This window comes from Vulpes lagopus, chromosome 10 (assembly GCF_018345385.1).
Source record: "Vulpes lagopus strain Blue_001 chromosome 10, ASM1834538v1, whole genome shotgun sequence".
Lineage (NCBI taxonomy): Eukaryota > Metazoa > Chordata > Mammalia > Carnivora > Canidae > Vulpes > Vulpes lagopus.
This window is the reverse complement of record NC_054833.1, coordinates 80771400-80790655: the sequence shown is the minus strand read 5'-3', so window position 1 is coordinate 80790655 and position 19256 is coordinate 80771400. Positions and strand designations below refer to the sequence as shown.

The window sequence follows — 19256 nt, the reverse complement described above, 5'->3', positions numbered from 1 at the left end:
CAACTCAGCAAATTTTCACGAAATAATATATCAAAATTAAATATATCTATATGTGATAAAAAGTAAAAATCTTTTAAAATGCCATTTGTAGTAGCCTCAAAACTATGAAATATTTAGGTATATGACAAAAGAGCTACAAGATGTTTACACTGAAAACTACAAAATACCTTCCAGAAAGATTAAAGAAGACTTAAATAAAGGAGAGATATACCATTTTCATGGATCAAAAGACTCATTGATGCTAAGATGTCAGTTCCCCACAAATTCATCTGTAGATTCAGTGCAATATCCATCAAAATCTCTAATTCTTTTAAGTCAATAAACTGATCGTAAAACATAAGGAAATACAAAAGACATAAAGTAGTCAAAACAAGTTTGAAAAAGAGGAACAAAGCTGGAGGAATAACATTACTATATTTCATAGCATGAAATTGATTTCAAGATAGACAGATTAAAGGAACAGAATAGAAAATGTAGAAATAGACCCACACACCAGTGGACAACTGATTTTCAACAAAAATGCAAAGATAATTCAGTGGAAAAAGAATAATCCTCTCAATAGATGGTGCTGGAATTATTGAATATCAGTATGCAAAAAAATGAACTGTGACCAATGACTCAAATCATATACAAAAATTAACTCAAAATGAATCATACCCCCCAAAATATAAAACCTAAATTAAGAAAGCTTAGGAGGAAAATATTTGGATTTTGGATCATGCAGAAACTTCTTAGATATGAATGTGACTATTTGTTATTCTATAGATCATACTTTGGTGTGGTATGAACAAATCATTAAATTGTTAAATTAGACTTAATTAAAATTTAAAAATTCTGTTTTTCAAAGACACTATTAAGAGAATGGAAAGATAAGCCATAGGCTGGGAGAAAATAATTGCAGATCTTTGATCTGATAAAGGATTTATATCCAGAATACATATATATATATATATATATATATATATATATATATATTCATCATTAAGGAAATGCTAATTAAGACCACAATAAGGTATCACTATGCACCTATTAAAAAAGCTAAAATTAAAAAGACTGACCATGCCTAGTGTTGGTGAGGATGTGGAGCAAATGTAAAGTGATTCAATTACTTTGAAAAAGAGTTTGGCAAAAAACTGTGCACCTACCATATAAACCCGTCTCTCCTCTCCTGGGTATTTACCCAAGAGAAATGAGAATGTATGTCCATACAAAGACTGTAATGTTCCCAGCCACTTTATTTGTGGTGCCCCAAACTAGGAAGAACCCAAATATCCATCAACAGGTGAAGGAATGAACAACTGTGGTATATCCATACAAATATCAAGCCTGACCAAATTGTATGTTTGAACTATGTGCAGTTTATTTGATGTAAATGCTTATAGTTTGGAAGAAAATAATTAACAACTAAATGCAATGTAGAATCCTAGATGGGATTCTGGAAAGGAAAGGAACATTAGTGTAAAAATTGGTGAGATATCAAGAAGGTCTGTGGTTTAGTTAATAATAGGATGCCAATGTTAATATCTTGGTTTTGATCATTCTACTGTGGTTATGTAGAGGATGCTAATGTTAGAGGGAGTTGGGTGAGGGGTGCATGGGAACTCTGTATCGTCAATGCAACTTTTCCATAAGCCTAAAAATAATTCAAAATAAAAAGCTAAAAAGTTAAAAATATATGCAATAAAACTTTTTAAAAAGATCTCTTTGCCTTGGAATCTGGGGGGCTCAGTTGGTTAAGTGTCTGGCTCTTGATTTTGGCTCAGGTCATGATCTCAGGGTCATGGACCTGAACTCCACCTCAGGCTCTGTGCTGGGCATAAAGCCTGCATAAGATTCTCTCTCTCCCTCTCCCCCTTTCTAGCCCCTGCAGGTGTGCAACACACACACGTGTTCTCTCTCTCAAAAGAAAAAAAAGAAATGAAAAAATGATTGCTTAACCTTATAGAATAAGTATATATTTTTTTCAAATATATTTGTTAGCTCTCCTATTCCTGACAATCTCTGTCAGCTAGAGTAGGTTAGCAGTTTTGGAATGCTTGCCTTTCTTAAGAGAAACCTCTGTAATAACTTTAAATGAGGCAGTTCCTTTAAGTACGTCGTCTTTAAAAACCAACGAACTTCTATGTGTTATGAAAGTCAGGTATGCTAAGAAGGGGCCAAAACCAGTGAAAGGTCGTCTGGCTGCCATGAAGGTTTTTTTCCATGGAAGGTTGGAAGCGCCACAGGAATCAACATCCCTCGGGAGCTGCCCTCAAGTCTGACTGATGGTGTTGGACTATACACACTCAGTGAACTCACTCCTTGTGGGATGTAGCTCTGAGGTGGATGCTTTACTCACACAATTCAACTCCCATTGCTCAAGGTGGTAACCTGTTGACCACCTGTCCCCTTCATCCACCTACTGTTGTTTTCTTCACCTCCTGAATGAACTACTTGCACTCAAATTCTTGTCCCAGGGTCAGCTTCTGATCCAGACCCACACAAGCATTAATATTTTTTTCTAGCATCCCATTGTGTCACCTTGCCATACCACTGGTTTGGGCATCTCACTTCGGAGACTCTTACTTTATTTCATAGCAGTAACTGTCCGTTCAGCTCCATACACACCTACGAGACAGCCCCGTCCAGCCCAGGGCAGCCATGATTCTGAAAGGGTCCTGAGGATGCTGGGCTGTAATCCAGCTCCTTGTGACCTTTGCTCTTTGGCCTGGGTGGGGCTAGAAGAGATGGAGAGCTGAGGTTTGTTGACTGGGCTCTCCTGAGGCATCCCGGTGATCTCTGGGGAAGGAAGGCAGGAGGGCTGGCCATGAGGGCTGGGCTCTTAGCTTTGCCCTGCTTGAGCCAAAGTATAAACTCTGTTATATGTTGGACTAAAAACTTTGGTAAAAACAAAACAAAACAAGAGTTCCACGGCAGAGGAAAGGATTGCCCACCACAAATTCTAGTTCAATCTTTTATAGTAGTCCGCAAAAGACAGCGGTGAACGCTGGCATATAAATCTTATAAAAGTCCCATCAGGTTCTAGCACCTCCTTGGGTTTAGGAGGCTAGAAGTTTCTTCGGTTGAATTGGAGCTTCTGCTAAGTTGCGGGAAGCTCTGCACTGCAACCCTAACACCACCTTTAACCTGGACCATAGGCAACATAACGATGAGTGGGCATCGCACAGGGGCAGTCCTGTTGTAGCTAGGTAGCCGGTCACCTAATACCTCAGCAGGAGCAGGCACAGCTGACTTTTTGCAAGAGGACACAGGCTCAGAGAAGGGACATGTTAACTTAGGTTGCACAGCATTTTTGTTTTAGCTAACATAGTTCTCAGGATGCGACTTTTCTTGGCTGTGCTGGGTTCTCAGTAACCAAGGGTGATGGTTTGGACCATCACAAACCCTTCCAGTGCCTTGTACCTTGAGTCCACAGTGACCCCAGGCACAATAGCCAGGCCAGGTGAGAGGGGAAGCCCCTCCTGTTCAGAGCTCACATCCTGAATCTTAGTAATATGGGCTCCTCACTGCCGACCCTAGGCCTGAGCAAGCCTGGCTCCTGCTGTTGGCCCTGCCATGGTCCTCTGGCCCTAAAGGGAGTTTCACCTTCTCTAATTGACCCTTGGAGCTCCATCCCCGAGCCCACCAGGAGCTCACCCAGAGTTGCCTCATTAGGACAAAAGATACTCATATCACCCAGGAAATTCCAAGGAATTTAGGAGCTCAGAGTCAGGAATGAGGGTCAAAGGCCAAGTATTAGAATAAAAGATGTTCCTAGTGCTCTTATCACTTAGGAAAGAACAAAGGTTTCTTAGGAGCCCTGTGCCAAGAACGAGGGACAGAGACCAATATATATATTTTTTCTATTACCTTGCAGTGCCCCATTAAAAAAATTATTCTGTAGGACTGCTCCCTAGGGAGCCCTGTGGGGAGGAGAGGTGATGGACAGCAGGATTCAGCTATTTCCGGGTCCGCTGGGTCAACAACAGTCTTCACACCATCTGTCTTCAGCTGTTCAAGCTGCTATAACAACTTAACGTAGACTGGGTGAATTTAACACTATTTATGTCTCACGGTTCTGGAGGCTGACAAGTCTGAGATTAAGATGCCAACAGATCCCATGTCTGGTAAGAGCCTCCTCCTGGTTTGCATATGGACATCTCGTATCCTCACATGGCAGCGATCAGAGAGAGGGCTAGATCTCTCATCTCTTCTTAAAAGGACACTAATCCTGTCACAGGGATTCCACGCTCAGGACCCACCCACTTCCAAAAGGGCCCACCTCCCAATACCATTACATTAGAGCTTCAATATACAGATTTGGGGTGGGCACAATCCCTAGCACCATTGAAATACTGCTTCCTAGACCTCAACAAAGCCTCATTATCTTTCTCGACATAACCTGCCAGGGCCGTCACCTGCAATAATTAGAGTAGTCCTGCAAGATAAAACCTGTAAGCCGTTTAATAACAGAACAAATCAGCATATTTTAGAAATAGATCTACATTTAACTTGTGTAGTGTGGTTTTTCTTACATAAGCCCAGTTTGGAAAACCAATTGTCGCCGCTCTGGCATGCATGTTGGTATGTGGACACTGCACGCGTGGGCTGAGGGGCTGCTCAGGCTAGAGGGGCTCCTGGTAGAAGGAATTGCCCTGGGTCAAAGCAGAACACTCACTGTGCATTGAACCCTGACCTCCCGCTGCATGTGAGGCTCAGCCTCGGGGTCTCATTTCACTGCTTCTAGAGCTAGAGCAATGGTCTCAGCTGGCGCTGGCTAAGGCTCATGACATACTTCAGAGCTGTAAGATTAGATATGGATTTGCATCCATGTTTAATTTGGTAATAGCGTCCACGTGGCCTTCGGGCAAATCACTTGACCTTCCTCGAGTTTCGGTTCCTCACCTAAGATGGGGATGAAAACTGACCTTCTGGTACAGGATGAAGATCCGATATGGGTATGGCGTGTGGTGTGCTGTTAAAATGCAGGGTGATATGTAAGGCTTAAGATACAAACGCTATTTTAAGGAATGTGAAAGGTTTCTCCTCCTAGGGATCCCTGGGTGGTGCGGCGGTTTGGCGCCTGCTTTTGGCCCAGGGCACGATCCTGGGGACCCGGGATCGAGTCCCACGTCGGGCTCCTGGTGCATGGAGCCTGCTTCTCTCTCTGCCCGTGTCTCTGCCCCCTCTCTCTCTGTGTGTGACTATCATAAATAAATAAAAATTAAAAAAAAAAAAGATTTCTCCTCCTTTAAGGAGAGTTCACAAAAATCCAGATTTATGAGACTGAACAACTAGAAATGTCTTAAAAGGGTCCTTCCCAAATCACCTTAGGATGGAACCCTCATATCACACATATTTTAGGAAAATGTCCATTGTGTATATCCATGTGTACTAAATGCTGCTCCTCTTTCTCTGCTCACTTAGGCCTGATGATTATTTCTTGCTCCTGTAACAGGCCAGGCCAGAGTTCAGGGGGTGGGCAGTTTTGCATAGTTACTCAGGGATTTGGGCTCCCTCCAACTTTCGACTGCCAAAGCCTATGGTTCAGTTGTCACTGGCATCCAGCTAAGAAGGGGAAAGTGCCAGAACCTCGTGTGGCAGGTATTTCCCACTTCTGTTCACATCTCCTGGAGATGGATGCACAAGGATGCACCTGAGTGTAAGGGAGGCTGGAGGATGCAATGCCAGCAACTCAAAGGAGGGGTTTTTGTGACCAAGTGGACAAGCCAGGACTGCAGCTCCTGAAGACCATGTCTGATGCCCTTAAAAAGCCATCCCCTCCCCGATCCCAGCCACCATCATCTCTCATCTGGGCCCTTTTCGTTGGTCTCCTGGCTCCTACCCTCTCTACCAGCAGTCAGCAGGATCTTATTAAAACCTACGCCAAAACAAAAGACAAAACAAAACAAAAACCTATGCCAGGTCACATTGTGACCAGTAGCAAAAGCTCAAAAACCGTGAAGAACTGCCCACAATCCCAGCACCCAAAGAAACCCGGCACTGACCCGTGTTGTCTCTCAGCCCTCGTCTAGGGGTGCACAGGTCCGGAGAGGGAAACCCACCTGGCATGGGAGCCCAAGCTGGATTCCACATTGGCTCCCCAAAGCAAGAAATGACAAAGGCTCGTTTCCAGGTCACGCTTTTATTTTTACAGCAGCGGCCACACAGCCACGGGGATGTGAAGTGTTGTGGACAGTGGGCACAGCTCCTGCAGCTGCAGGAGCCTGCTAGGGGACACTCAGGCCTCTCTCCTTGGTCCCCAAGGCCATGGGAAACATAAAAATCACACACCATGCACTGCCACACACATCCCCCCCTTCCCCTTCAGAAATAGCTAATTAAATTATGCAGCCAAAGAAACTGGCTACAATTCTGATTTTACAGAAAATCTTCATGCAGCCTAGAAACTTGGGGGCTCTGGAGGGGAAAAGCCTGTTCTTTTATTTTCCACACACACACTAACCCCAGTGCCAAGTTTAACTCCACCTGAAACCACCACAGGGATGGACAGGGATGAGGCTGGCTACAGGAACAAGCCAGTAGTTGGGCCCACCCTGCTCGGCAGTCTGCCCCCTTCCAGGACACGATGCAACTGGAGCAACCTGAGGCTGGTGTGATCCCAAGACCTTCCCTTCCAAGCCCCAGTTTCCGGGTGAGGTCTGGGAAGGGCACAATTTTGGTTTTTCTAGGACAAAGGGCAATAGAGGCTGCTAGCATCTGTGGCTGCCCTCCCACTGGTTTAAGGGTGGAGGCCCCTCTGGCGGAATGACGGGGCCCTATTTGCTGGGTGCTCCTGCTCGGGCCAACCACTCCTCTACAATAAGTAGGATCATCAGTTTAGCGTCGAGTGGGAAGTGCAGGAGCCCACCAGGAGGACTGATGCCAGAATTCACGTGCTCTGCAGACAAGCTGGAGAATGAGGTCTCTTTATTTTTTTTTCTCATGCCCCCTCCAGAGGCCAAATGGGGGAGGGGAGGGGGGAGGGGTGTTCTTTGCCTTCTGAGCACCCAGCACTCACGGGACCACACTAGGACACTTTGCAGTGTGTCGAGCCCACGGGGGGACAGCTGGGCATCCGCCAGTGACAGCCTGGCTCCATCAGGTTTCTGGCAATCTGCAGTGACAGGATGGACATGTCCCTGCAAGCCACTGGCACACTCCTCTCAAAGTGACATGAGAGCCAGCCTCGGGCCTTACTCAAGAGACAAGCCAAGTGTTTCGTCTGACCTTCGCCAGGTGCTGCAGGCCCGCAGCACAAGGGCCTGGGGAAGGTCTTGGTTGCAATGAACGGGTAGATGAGACGCTGCAGCTCAGAGGGCCAAATGACTCGCCCAGGGCCACACGGCTTGCTGACAAGGCAGCAGGGCTGAAAGCCAGCTCCTGCCTCCTAGCGCAGTGCGCTCTCTCTCGCTTTCTTTCTCTTTCTCTCTCTCAGAATGTCACTCCTGGCACAGTTCACTTAGTCCCAACTCCCTACACGACACACTTCCTCCTCAGATGCTGGGTCCTGAGCTGAGGCCAGGCCATTCTTCAGATGGAGTTGCATAAACAAACAAGCTTTAACAAGCTGGGAAGGACCTAGGAGACTCCCTTCCTTCTGGAAGGGAGATGGAGCTAATTTTCTCTGAGCTGAGGATTTGTAAGGCACTGAAATTAACTACAGCTGTGGGTGGGGTTGAACAAAGGGAGGGGGAGTGGTTGGAGAAATCAAGTTGTGGTCTTTCCTTTCGGCCCCCCAGTGAGAATCCACACCAAGCCTCCACCTTCCTGCTTGGTGGGCTCCACCACCCCAACCTCCCATTGCATGCCACAGAGGAGCACAGATGCACCTCCACTGTGATGAGGGGACCAGAAGAGGCACAAAGGGTCGCAGGGTTGGGGGGCTAAGGATGGGGTATGTGCTCCAGACCCAAGCTCAGAGCAGGAGCCACTTCACCTGGACTGGGACAGGAACCAGCCTTCAAATGTCTTCTCTGAGGGTGCGGCCCTCTCTGAGATGTGGGTGATGGCTGGGGTGGGCTTGCAAGCCTGAGCAGGAAGGAGGAAGGGGCAGGGCGTCAATACCAAGGACAGCAGAGGGAACTTTGGACTGGGACTTGGCTTTGGCACAGCACGTCTCGGGCCTGCCTGCCCCATCTGCTGCCCTCCCGAGACCCCAGGGATAGAGAGGAGGTTTCCTTTCTTCTCTCTGTGAGGGGGCGCTTCTGGCAGACTGAATCAATGGCAATGCGACTCTGGGGCATCCCCTTCACCCTTCCAGCCAGACCTGGGCCAGGGTGACCTCACACGGAGCCCCCCTGGACTTGGCACCAAATCCAAAGCTCTCCAGCCAGACACAGTGCTGAATGGGAAGCCACAGTGACCACAGCTACACTTCAGCGCCTGCAGGGAGACTGCCGCTGGACCTGGATGACAATGGTCTGCGTGCAGGCACTGTCACCCCCTTTCGACAGATGAAGAGCTGGGTTCAGAGGGGCTGAAGGACTTGTCCAGAGTCACACAGCTAATGAGTGGCTGAACTGGGAACTGGACTCAGGTATGTCTGACTCCAGAGCCCACGTTCTTGGTACTCCACTCGGTGGCTCCCGGGAGCCTGAGCGAGCCATCGGGGGCAGTCTGGGTGGGATTTCTGGAGGGGTTTCTTTCTGGAAGCATGGATCTGGGAGAGCAGCCAAGCTTGAGTGAAGAGAAGATGCCTCCTGGACCTGGGAACAGGGCCCACCCACATGTCTGTCTCTTTCAGGACAGGGCTGTGCTCAGTGCCTGGCGGCCTTGCAGATCTTGTCGTATACTTCGGGGAAGGCGTCCTGGCAGCCGAGCCGCTCCCGCAGCCTGTGATACAGGGAGCCATCGAACATCTCCCAGAACTCCTCCCGGCTCATGTAGCAGTCGGCATACAGCATCTGGAACCTGCAAAGCACGAGGTGGGGAGGCTGCAGGGAGGGGAGAGGGACCCAGAGAGCCTGGCTGTCCCTGATGCACTGCACAGGTTGTAGCACCAGGAGCACTGATGGAGGGTTTCTTGTTTACCCGAGCTGATTGGGTGAGGGGTGGGGTGGGCCGAGGCTGCTTGCCCCCATTTTGCTGACGGGGCCACTGGGCTGCCTTCATTTTTTTTTTTTTATTGACCACCCATATTTAAAGTGTACAACTTGGTAAGTTTGACATTTGTATACAAACTTGAAACCATCACCTACCTCGGTCCAGTCTGTGACCACACCCATCACCCCTAAAACTTTGACCATGGCCCTGTGTTGTCCATTGCCCTCCACCACCCCAAGCAGTGAAGTTTTCTGGATTCTGGACTTATATAAAGGCAAGCACACAGTACTCCTTTTTCCTGTGGTTTTTTTTTTTTTTTTTCCAATCAGCAGAACTATTTTGAGATGTGTTCATGTGTTCATGTTATATCTATCAAGTGTTAGTTCCAGGCTGGTTTCTGAGCGATGCTGTCCTGGGCCTCTATATGGCCTTTAGTCATGAATCCCTCCCTCCTTAGCCATGCTCTTCCAACCCAGAGTGGTACCTCGGAACCTCTCTGGAACCACATCATCTATTTGCCCTGGGGAGAGGAGTAGGGTGACTCTAGGGCTCTGGCCTGAGCGCCTGGTGGATCCTGGTGTTGGTCATGGAAAGGATGTTAGGAAGAGGGGTGAAAAATCGCACCTCCATACCTTTATAGGGAGCTTTCCACATCAGAGGCTGCTGGGGCTGCACACTCCCTAGGCAAGCAACTGGTCGGGTTCCAGGGCCCGGCCACCCTGGCCCTTGCTGGACTCCCCCTGGAGCTGTACCCTGGGGCTGGTGGCCTGAGGAAGCATGCCACACACTCTGGGCCACTCACCCGTGCACGCTACGGACAAACTTCTCCAACTGCCGCATGCAGGACCTGGCTTCAAAGTGCTTCACGCGTGGCTCCCCATATGCTCCGATGTCCACATAGAGCTCTGCTTCATCTCCCTTGGGGTGCACCAGGCCCGGCTGGCTGGGCAGGATGAACGGGCACAGCCAGATGGGGTAGACCTGGGTGGACCAAGGAGAGGGGCGTTGGTGCTTTCTCCAACAGGTGAAAGGCTCCTGGCTGGCCCACTTCACTGCTACCCAGGGACCTCTCTCTGGCTGCCCATAGCCTCCCTCCCAATCCCCTAGGCTACGGCTGAGAGTGCCTCACACAAATGTGAACAGTTCACGGAAGCACTCAGCAGCATCCCCTACGCCTTCTTTCCTATCAGGACCTTTGCAGGGAGCAGACCCATTTTACAGTTGGGAAAATGGAGGCCCGGGGGGAGGGTCCCATCCCCAGCTCACATGGATATCGTTGTGGAAGGTGTGCACTGCCTGCGACAAGCACTTCATGGGCACCAGCATGTCCTGTACCACGTGGTGCTGCTCGTACAGCTTGCGCAGGGTCTCGCCCTGGGTCAGCTTCAGGAGGGAGATCTTTGGAGGTACCATCCAACCAAACAGGTAGCGGAAGACGGGATTGTTGCCAAAGGGGATGATGTCCTGAAAGATAAAGGTTGGTGATGGAGACAGGGGGCCCCATGAGGGCTGGGTGACTCCCTGGATCAGAGACCAGGTTCCCACTCGTGTTCCACGTAAGTATGACAGGACGTACTCCTCCTATCTGCAGGGGAATGGTGGTACCCAGGATTGGCCCAGTTGGTCTAGGTTTGAGTCTCAGCTCTGGCGTTTACCTGCTGTGATCACCTTGAGCCACTTACTGAACCCCTTTGAACTTAGTTTCTGTATCTGTACAACAGGACTTGAGGAAATAATGAAATACCAACTAGAAGACACTTAGCTCAGGGCCTGGAGCAAAGTATAATTGCTGTTGTGGAGGTCAGAGTCACTGGCACATGAAGGCATTTCATAAATGGTTGAGAAATAATTGCTATTGAATCAAGAGCTAGATACTCAGAGAGCTTAAGCAATCTCCCTTAGGTCACATAGCCAGAGGCCACTCTCACTGGTGTCAGCAAGGTCTGGTTCAAGGCCATCAAAGAGCCCACTGGTTCACAGGTGTCCTGAGAGGCCTCCTCTGACTCCAAGTTAAAATGTTCCCACTCCTCGCCCCTCCACACACAAGAGCAAATTCTCCTTCACCTTTCAAGGCCAATCTTCACGGCTGACCTCCAACCTTAGTTGGAACAAGCAACTTCTCGCGCCTGTGGCCCTTCTGGGCCTGCCGGCCCCAACTCGGCCTTCCTGGAGGCCCTCCTGAGCAGAGGCTCTTCTTCCAAGCTCAAACTGCCCCAGGGGAGGAGCCCCCTCCCTCAGCATTGCTTCCCACAATACCCTGCACTGCCCACCGGCTCCTCCACAGCTCCCACCAGCCGGCAATCCTGCCCGACCCCACAGAGCAGAGTTGGGCCTCCCCTGCCCCATCACTATCTACCCCCTTGCTGAGCCCGTCTTCCAAGTTTAAAGGAATATCCTTGGCTTTAAGAATGGGATGGCAAACAAAACAAAACAAAACAAATAAAAGAATGGGATGGCATCCTTGAAACCAAGGACATTCCTTTTTTTTTTTTTTTTTAAAGAGTGACCTTTTTTTTTTAAGATTTATTTCAGCAAGAGCATGCATGCATGTGCACAAGCTGGGCAGTGGGGGAGGGGGCGGAGGGTGGGTACAGTAGAGGAAGAAGGACAAGCAGCCTCTGCACTGAGCTGGGAGCCCCAAGCAGGGCTTGATCCCATGACCCCGAGACCAAGACCCGAGCCGAAATCAAGGGTCAGATGCTCAACTGATTGAGTCACCCAGGTGCCCCCAAGGACATTTCTTTATTCATTAAACAATTGTGAGGTGCCTATGAGGTCAGGTAGGAGGGTCCATGCTGGGCTATGGGGATACTAAGAGAGCCGAGACACAGTCCCAGTGTGGGAAGAGCTGGGCCCACCTCAGAGCAGGGGTCAGGGCTGGCTTCCCAAAGTAACCAGGGTGCTAAGCTTTGGAGGCCAAGTGACCTTCCCTCCGCTCCCCTGGAACCAGCTCTCTGATTGGCACTCCTGCGAGGAAGGGACCCATCTGCCCTCTGCTCTGCTCTGCTGTTAGATCCTGGCACCAATATTCACGCTGGCACATCACAGGGGCCCAGTGTATAGCTTGGCTTTTACTGTTTCCTTGCTTGTTTTGGGAAAAGGCACACCCACCCACAGCAGAAATTCCAGTCATCCTAAGGTCAGGCCTCCTTTCATATCCTTCACCCCATTTCCCCCCTAGTCCTGACCTGACTTTTGTCCCCTCCCCAAAGGCAGCCATTGTTAGGAATGATTTGTGTCCCCTTCTAGAGACATTTGGTGCGCAGTCATGCAGATGGGCTTACAGAGCAACAGCTCATGAGTGGTGGCATCAACAGCCTCATGCTTCTCCCTGTCTCAGCACTCACATAGCCACCCCATGCTTGGTTGTGGGTGCTAGCACTGTCCTGCAGGGACCCACAAACTATGGCTCCTGGGACAAATCTGGGCCACAAATGAAGCTTTACTGGGACACAGCCATGCCTGTGCATTTACATATTATCTATGACTGCTTTCAGGCTGCAAAGGGCAGAGGAGCCTCTAGAGAGGTCTCATGGTCTGCAAAACCCTGTTATCTGGCCCTTTCTAGAGAATATGTGCCAGTCACTGCCCTCCTGTGTGGATGGACCCTACTTTATTTAATTGGTTCTGTACTGATGAGCATTTAGATTATTTCCAGACTATTCCAGTGAATGTTCTTTCTACTTGTGTCTTTGCCCATCTACATGTTCATTTATTTGTAAGATAAATTCTAGAAGTGGAAAATTCTGGTTCGGACAGTGTGTGCATTTTACATTCTCCCAAACAACACCAGGGTGTGCTGTTTTCCCCGCACCCAGGTCAGTGTCATCAAACCCCTGCTTGGCTGCCATCCTGTGGGTGAAAAATGTGACTCCCGCAATTTTGTTTTCACCCGGCTTTGAGACCCATCACCTCTTTAATGTTTAAAAGCCCCTAAAAACAGTTAATAGTTAGCCAAAAGTATCAGCTGGAACCATTCCTTTTCCAAAAGCTCAACCTCAGGAAAGTTCACATTTTAAACAGTGAGCCCTGCCCTCCTCCTTTCGCACCCCATCTGCCCGTTATTCATCCCTCTGCCTCTGAGCGACCCCAGGTCCTGTGTCCTTAGCTTCACTCCCGGTCCCCTGCTCTCCACCTGCCCTCGCCTTTTACCTGTGTCCAGCCTGCTACTGGCCTGCTCTGCTCTGGTGGGCCCCATGACAGATCCGGGGAGCCTGGCCTGAGTCAGGACCCCAAGAGCCAAAGGCAGGCCCCGTGGCAGCAGCATTCTAAGAAACAAATCACCAAGAGCCCTATCTAACATCCCCTCCTGGTGCTACTTCTCTGTGCACCTACGCTGGCTGGAAATGAGGACATAAAAGGGAAGGGAGAGAGGGGGCTGCCCAGAGTCCTCTTTCTCTTCAGTCCTTCCTTACTCATCAGTAAGCCATTCTGGAGTGTTGGTAGACCGTGAATGTTACCAGACAGGGAGATAAATACAGTTGAGTTAGTTTGGTGCAGATTCTCCACTGGTCCATTAAGAATGAAATGCATACGAGTGAAGAGTTAAATGCTCTTATATTTTAGAGATGAACAGTAAATTCACTCCAATAATTTAAATTATTAATTTTTCTTTACTTAGAACATTCAATTGCAAGTTTAAGAGAGACCATGTGGCATCTTTGACGGTACTTTCCCTGCTTTTTGCACTGGGCAATCGTGCGGCTGGCCTTGATGCCAAGTATTGCTGACTAACCAAGCTGGGTGAAGGAAGGCCTGGCCCAGAGGTGACAGGATGGGACTGGGAGGGTTGGCACCAGGCCGGGTCACCTGTGGTTGATTCAAGGGTGGATTTGGCAAGGAGGAACCTGGGCGGGAGGCTGCCTGAGGGAGGAGGAGTTCACCCCAGGGGAGGGGGAAAAGGCATGCACTTGACATTGTTTATTACCCCTTCTTTCTAGAAGTCTGGGCTTCTGCAGTTCCACTGCAGTGGATGCTGTGGGGCTCCACCCAGAGGCTCTGTGTGCAAATCTCAGTTGTAAAACACCCATCCTACCAGCTTCTTCCTTTAACTTCAGGCAGGACAGTCAGTGGATAATGGCATGAAGATACAAGACAAACCTCATTATGAATCCTAGCTCTGTGGTTTTTTTTTTTAAAAAAATCACATATTCTTACTCCTGAAACTGATACTACACTATATGCTATCTTGGGGGGAAAAACCCCATAAATTCTTTGCTACTTGTTTCTTTAAAAGGTAGAGCGTGATATGTCTCCTCGTGAGTGTGGGCTGGATTTGCTCTAACAAACAGCATAGGGCAGGGCTGGTGGAGTGTGAGGAGACAGGCCCTGCGAAGCTTCGAAGCTCCTCCTCGGTCTCTCTCTTGGATGGTTCTCGCTGCCCTGTCATGAGGACACTCGAGCAGCCCCCGTGGCAAGGAGGCCTCTTGTTAACAACCATCTGAGGGAACCTTCTAGAAAACAGATCCTCCATCCCTGCGGAAGCCTCCAGATGACACCTGACTGCACCCCTGAGCCAAAGCCACCCGGATTAGCCACTCCCCAATCCATGACCCTCCGAAAACTGTGAGATAACAGAAAATAATAATAATAAACTGTTGATTGTTTCAATCCTCTAAGTTTGGGAGAGCTTATTATGTGGCAAGAGATAACTAATATACTCAATCTCTTCCTGAGTTGTGTTACTTTGGATGACCTAAGCCTCAGTTTCCCTATCTGTAAAATGGAAAAGACACGAAGACCCACCCTCCTGGGGCTGTCAGGAAGGTTGAGATAGTGCATGTATGGCCTTCGGCCTAGCAGCTAACACATAAGGAGCCATCAGGTACTACCATCACCTCTCTGATGTTCCTTCCTCTGTGTCCTTTGCTAGTCCTCTTTCTTCTTCTTCTTTTTTTTTTTATTGGAGTTCAATTTGTCAACATATAGCATAACACCCAGTGCTCATCCCATCAAGTGCCCCCCTCAGTGCCCGTCACCCAGTCACCCCCAACCCTCATCCACCTCCCCTTCCACCACCCCTAGTTCGTTTCCCAGAGTTAGGAGTCTCTCATGTTCTGTCTCCCTTTCTGATATTTCCCCACTCATTTTTTCTCCTTTCCCCTTTATTCCCTTTCACTATTTTTTATATTCCCCAAATAAATGAGACCATATAATGTTTGTCCTTCTCCGATTGGCTAGTCCTCTTTCTTTTCCTGTCTTCAATGTCCTTGCTTTTGACAAAAGCACACATTTCCCACAAACCCCAGGTGCAAAGAGGGACTTGTGGTGTCTTCTGTATCTGGCAAAACAGAACGCTGCCTGAGGGAGCTCTAACGGGGGTGGGGGAATCCTGAACTCTCAGGTGTCAATGGGTCCTCCACTCCCCACAGCCCCATCACATTGGCCTGAGAGATGTAGCCCATGGTTAGAACTCACCACCTTCTCCTGGGAGGCCACCAGGTAGGGTTCCTTCATGTCCATCTCCCCTGTTGAACCCAGTCATCACGGCTTCTAGGTGCCCCATTACCTGCTACGGTGATGTGACATCTCTGACTCCACTTGGCCCTGTCCCCCCACCTCCCAAGCTCCTGTGTTCTCGTGGTCTGACATGAGCAAAGCCCCTCCACTCTCCTTCTCTTCTCTCGACACTGCCTCCCTCTCCTGGCTCACAGTTGGGGCCTCACTGGCTCCTGCAGGCCTCCTCAGTGGCATCATCTCCTCTCCCACGACCGTCTGGGGTTGACCGAGGTGAGGGGGGCTCCTCCTGCCACCTCATTACTGCTTCCAGATTGCTTTGCCTCTCCTCGGCAAATGTGATGCAAGGGGCACAGTATGACGAATGTCCTAAATACCACTGAATTATACACATTAAAATGGTTATTTTGGGATGCATGGGTGGCTCAGTGGTTGAGTGGCTGCCTTTGGCTCAGGTCGTGATCCCAGGGTCCTGGGATCGAGTCCCGCATTGGGCTCCCTATAGGGAGCCTGCTTCTACTTCTGCTTACATCTCTGCCTCTCTCTGTGTGTCTCTCATGAATAAATAAAATCTTAAAATAAAATAAAAAGATAAAAATAAAATAAAATGGTTATTTCTATGTTATATGACTCAGAAAAACAAGAACCCACGTCGCCTATCTAAGGACCACGCTCCAGCTCTTCCTCTGCCTGGACCACTGTCCCCCGAACTCTGCCCGGCTTGTCTTCCTGAGTTCAGGTCCCCACCCCTTGAGAGGCCTTCCCTGATGGCCCGCTTTAAGATGTCACGGCTTCTCACTCCTCAAATTCTCGCTCACCTTTCAAGGCCAATCTTGACGGCCACCTCTGACCTTAGGCAGAACAAGCCACCACCTCCCATTCCCGTGGCCCTTCACTGTGCCAGAGTCTGTTGGCTTGGCTAGGCTACCGTTCCTCAAGGGCAGAGCAGGTGTGTGTGCTCCCAAGTACCTGGCCCATGCCCCACTCCCTTGCAGGGAGCAGATGCTCTGTGGCAGCTGCTGCTTTAAAGTGAAAGCACTCTGTTCCCCCAGAAGGAAAGGGCTGTGGGCATGTCCAAGCAGGGGTTCCAGTTCCTTAGGACAAAGCCACCCTTGCCCTCCGAGAGAGAGACACAGTGTGGTAGGTACACTGCGAGCCACCCTGGTTCCCTGCCCGGCCGGCTGGGAAATCTGAGCCTCACCTGGAGCTCCCAGAAGATGCTGCGCGTGTGGCGGTGGTAGTAGTGTCTCAAGGGAATGTACTCCAGGCCTTCTTGGTTTGTCTTCAGGTAGTTCTCCACGTGCTTGAAGAACCAGGGCTTGTAGTAATTGCCGATGCTATTCAGCTGAAATGACAGAGGCCATTGTGTCAGCCCACAGATGAGGACCTAATACCACCGGGGCGTAACGGTGATACCCGGCTTCTGTTCGGCACCCCTGGCCTTTCCAAAGCTTTCATGTCTGCAACCACTCTTGAGACTCTTGAAAGCCCAGTGAGGCTGAGCGCAGCGGGCACCACCAAGCAGGGCGAGGTTAAGTGGTGCGCCCGGGCCCGACCGCTAGCTCCCGACAGTCTAGAGAGCTCCCTCCTCCCTGACACAACTAAGGGGCAAATGTTTAAGGACACAGTGCCACGCGGGGGGACTCCTTCCTTCCCTCCCTACCTTCCACTCGGCTGACCCCTTTCGCTGGGTCCCACAGCCAACAGCACTAACGGACCATCGCACTTTCTCTGCCGCCGAGACCAAGCCCCACAACACCCTGGGAGCTGTGCTTCCCTCAGGCAGCCCCCATCAGTGCAGGAGGCTCAAAGAGTGAACCTAATACTTCTCTGGCACCAGGCCTCCAGCCTCCAATGCCTAAATCTTATAATGAGATAGTCTTTAGTCCTAGACGGTTAAGGACTTCACCTGCTGTGTGCCCTGGGATGACTGAGCCTCTCTGGGACACAGTGTCCTCACGCATCTGGGCGAGATGCTTTTGGAGAGAGGCAGGGCAGCAGCCTGGAAGGAGCACAGGCTCTGGGGCTGGGGGTCTGGCCCTACCAGCTCTGTGGCCTGGGGCAGGTCACTCTCTCAGCCTATTTCCTCACATATAAAATGGCAAAAGAAAAAAAACTATAGACTTTGTAGAAATCTAGTTTATCACTACAGACACTCAGGCCCCGCATCAGACCACCTTCCGTAGGGGGTGGGAAAGGCCCCTGACTTCTATGGGGCAGGTGACATCACACCCAGCTGGGGTGCAGCACAGGGTTGGGAGGAGCAGCACACAGTGGCCAAGTCGGAGAGGCAGATTGTTGCTGGGGGAACTGTCAGGCAGGTAAAGGCAGGAGCGGAGGCAAGATGAGCAAGCCCCAGGGTTGCTCATAGAGGAGAATCATCACCACATGCTCCCAGCAGGCATCCCTGGCACTTCATGTGCTTGTTCTGGATCCCTTCCATGACCTTGCGAGGCAGAGCTGTCCTCGCCTCACTGATGAGGAGACTGAGGAGCATCAAGGTTGAACAGAGTGCGTGAGACAAGGCCGGCAAGAGGCAGGGCAAGGACTCAAGTGTACCCCACGGTGCACAACGAGGCCAGGGCTGGGCAGCGGGGCACCTGAATGGTGTGCTCTGGAACGTGAGCATTATATAATGTGTGGAAACTTCAAATGCTGCAGGAATATGCAATCTGGCAAGAGAGACCCCTTGTAGCCTCACCCTCCAGAGGTAACTACTAACACCGATCTGTCCTTGTCAGGTTTTCTCTTCTGTGCATACACAGATTTATAAAGATGGGATCATCCTGTGCCCTATTTGCCGATTTGCTTGTTCTACTTTTAACACACGAGGCTGATCGTGGGCGGTCACTCTGAGCCTTGCTTTCAGTACTGGCAAAATGGAGCTATTCCCGGCCCTAGGGTCACTGGGGAGACCAGACAAGCAAGGGAAGCACCCAGCATGGCACCTGCCCACAGCGCAGAGTGGTCAGTTCCCAGCCCTGTCACGGCCCTCTGCCCCCTCACGAGCCCCTCCACCGGGAGCCCTTGGCCCCCATCCCCGGCAGCAATACTCGCAGCCCACTTGAGTGTCCCCACTTGTGCAGCAGGGTACCACGGAGCCTGTTTGTCCCAGTCAGTTTTAGGGTGGCTAGCATGGCAGGGCAACGGACACCATAGTCTGGCATCCGCGTGCTAGTTCAGGGGACAGTGAAACCTAACAGGAACCAAGCAACCTGATCCAACCCCAGGGGGAGGCCTGGCCACACACCTGGCAGCGGCACCAGCCGTGTAATGGAATCGGGACTAGGGGCATACCTGGGTTCGGGCGTGCCCTGTGCTCATCGACTCATGAGGAACCTTTGTGTCAGACAAGCCCGGGATATGCTAAAGAACCCAGATCGTGTGTCTCCCCTGGGGCACATGTCCACTGCGGCAGTCTGGCTGCCACACAACTACCAGTTCTAGCTCTTGCACTTTGAGAGCAAGCCACTTGTAGTTCTGGGCCTCCCCTGGAAATCGGGGTGGGCTGCCTCCCCACAGGGTCACAGCAAGCCTCTTCTGGGCCTGCAGAGGGCCCATCCCAAGAGCAGACAGGACAAATTCATGAGCAGTTCTCCCAACAGGAGCGTTTTGAAGAAATGCTCCTCAAGTGAAATGTCCATGTCTAATGGCATCTGCCACGACCTTCCCCAGCCCTGTTCCTGATGGTGTCAGGGTCTTGCTCATCAGGAGGCTTTGTTAAAGTCTGCAGCCTGTAGGGCCCAGCCCCTTCTCCCCTCACTGACACAAGGTAG

The 19256-nt window shown here is 50.3% G+C and overlaps 1 protein-coding gene across 1 annotated transcript in view; it reads right to left on the bottom strand.

Annotated features, from left to right (window-relative positions):
- Window positions 1-6108: 6108 nt before the first annotated feature.
- The window catches only part of DHCR24 (24-dehydrocholesterol reductase), a 30822-nt gene continuing 17674 nt past the window's right edge, over window positions 6109-19256 (bottom strand). The window contains exons 6-9 of the mRNA XM_041772085.1: window positions 16682-16825; window positions 10291-10488; window positions 9827-10005; window positions 6109-8892 (exon numbers count right to left, since the gene is read on the bottom strand). Of these exons, the coding sequence (XP_041628019.1) occupies window positions 8739-8892; window positions 9827-10005; window positions 10291-10488; window positions 16682-16825 (675 nt within the window). The 3' untranslated portion in view covers window positions 6109-8738. The remainder of the gene's footprint in view (window positions 8893-9826; window positions 10006-10290; window positions 10489-16681; window positions 16826-19256) is intronic.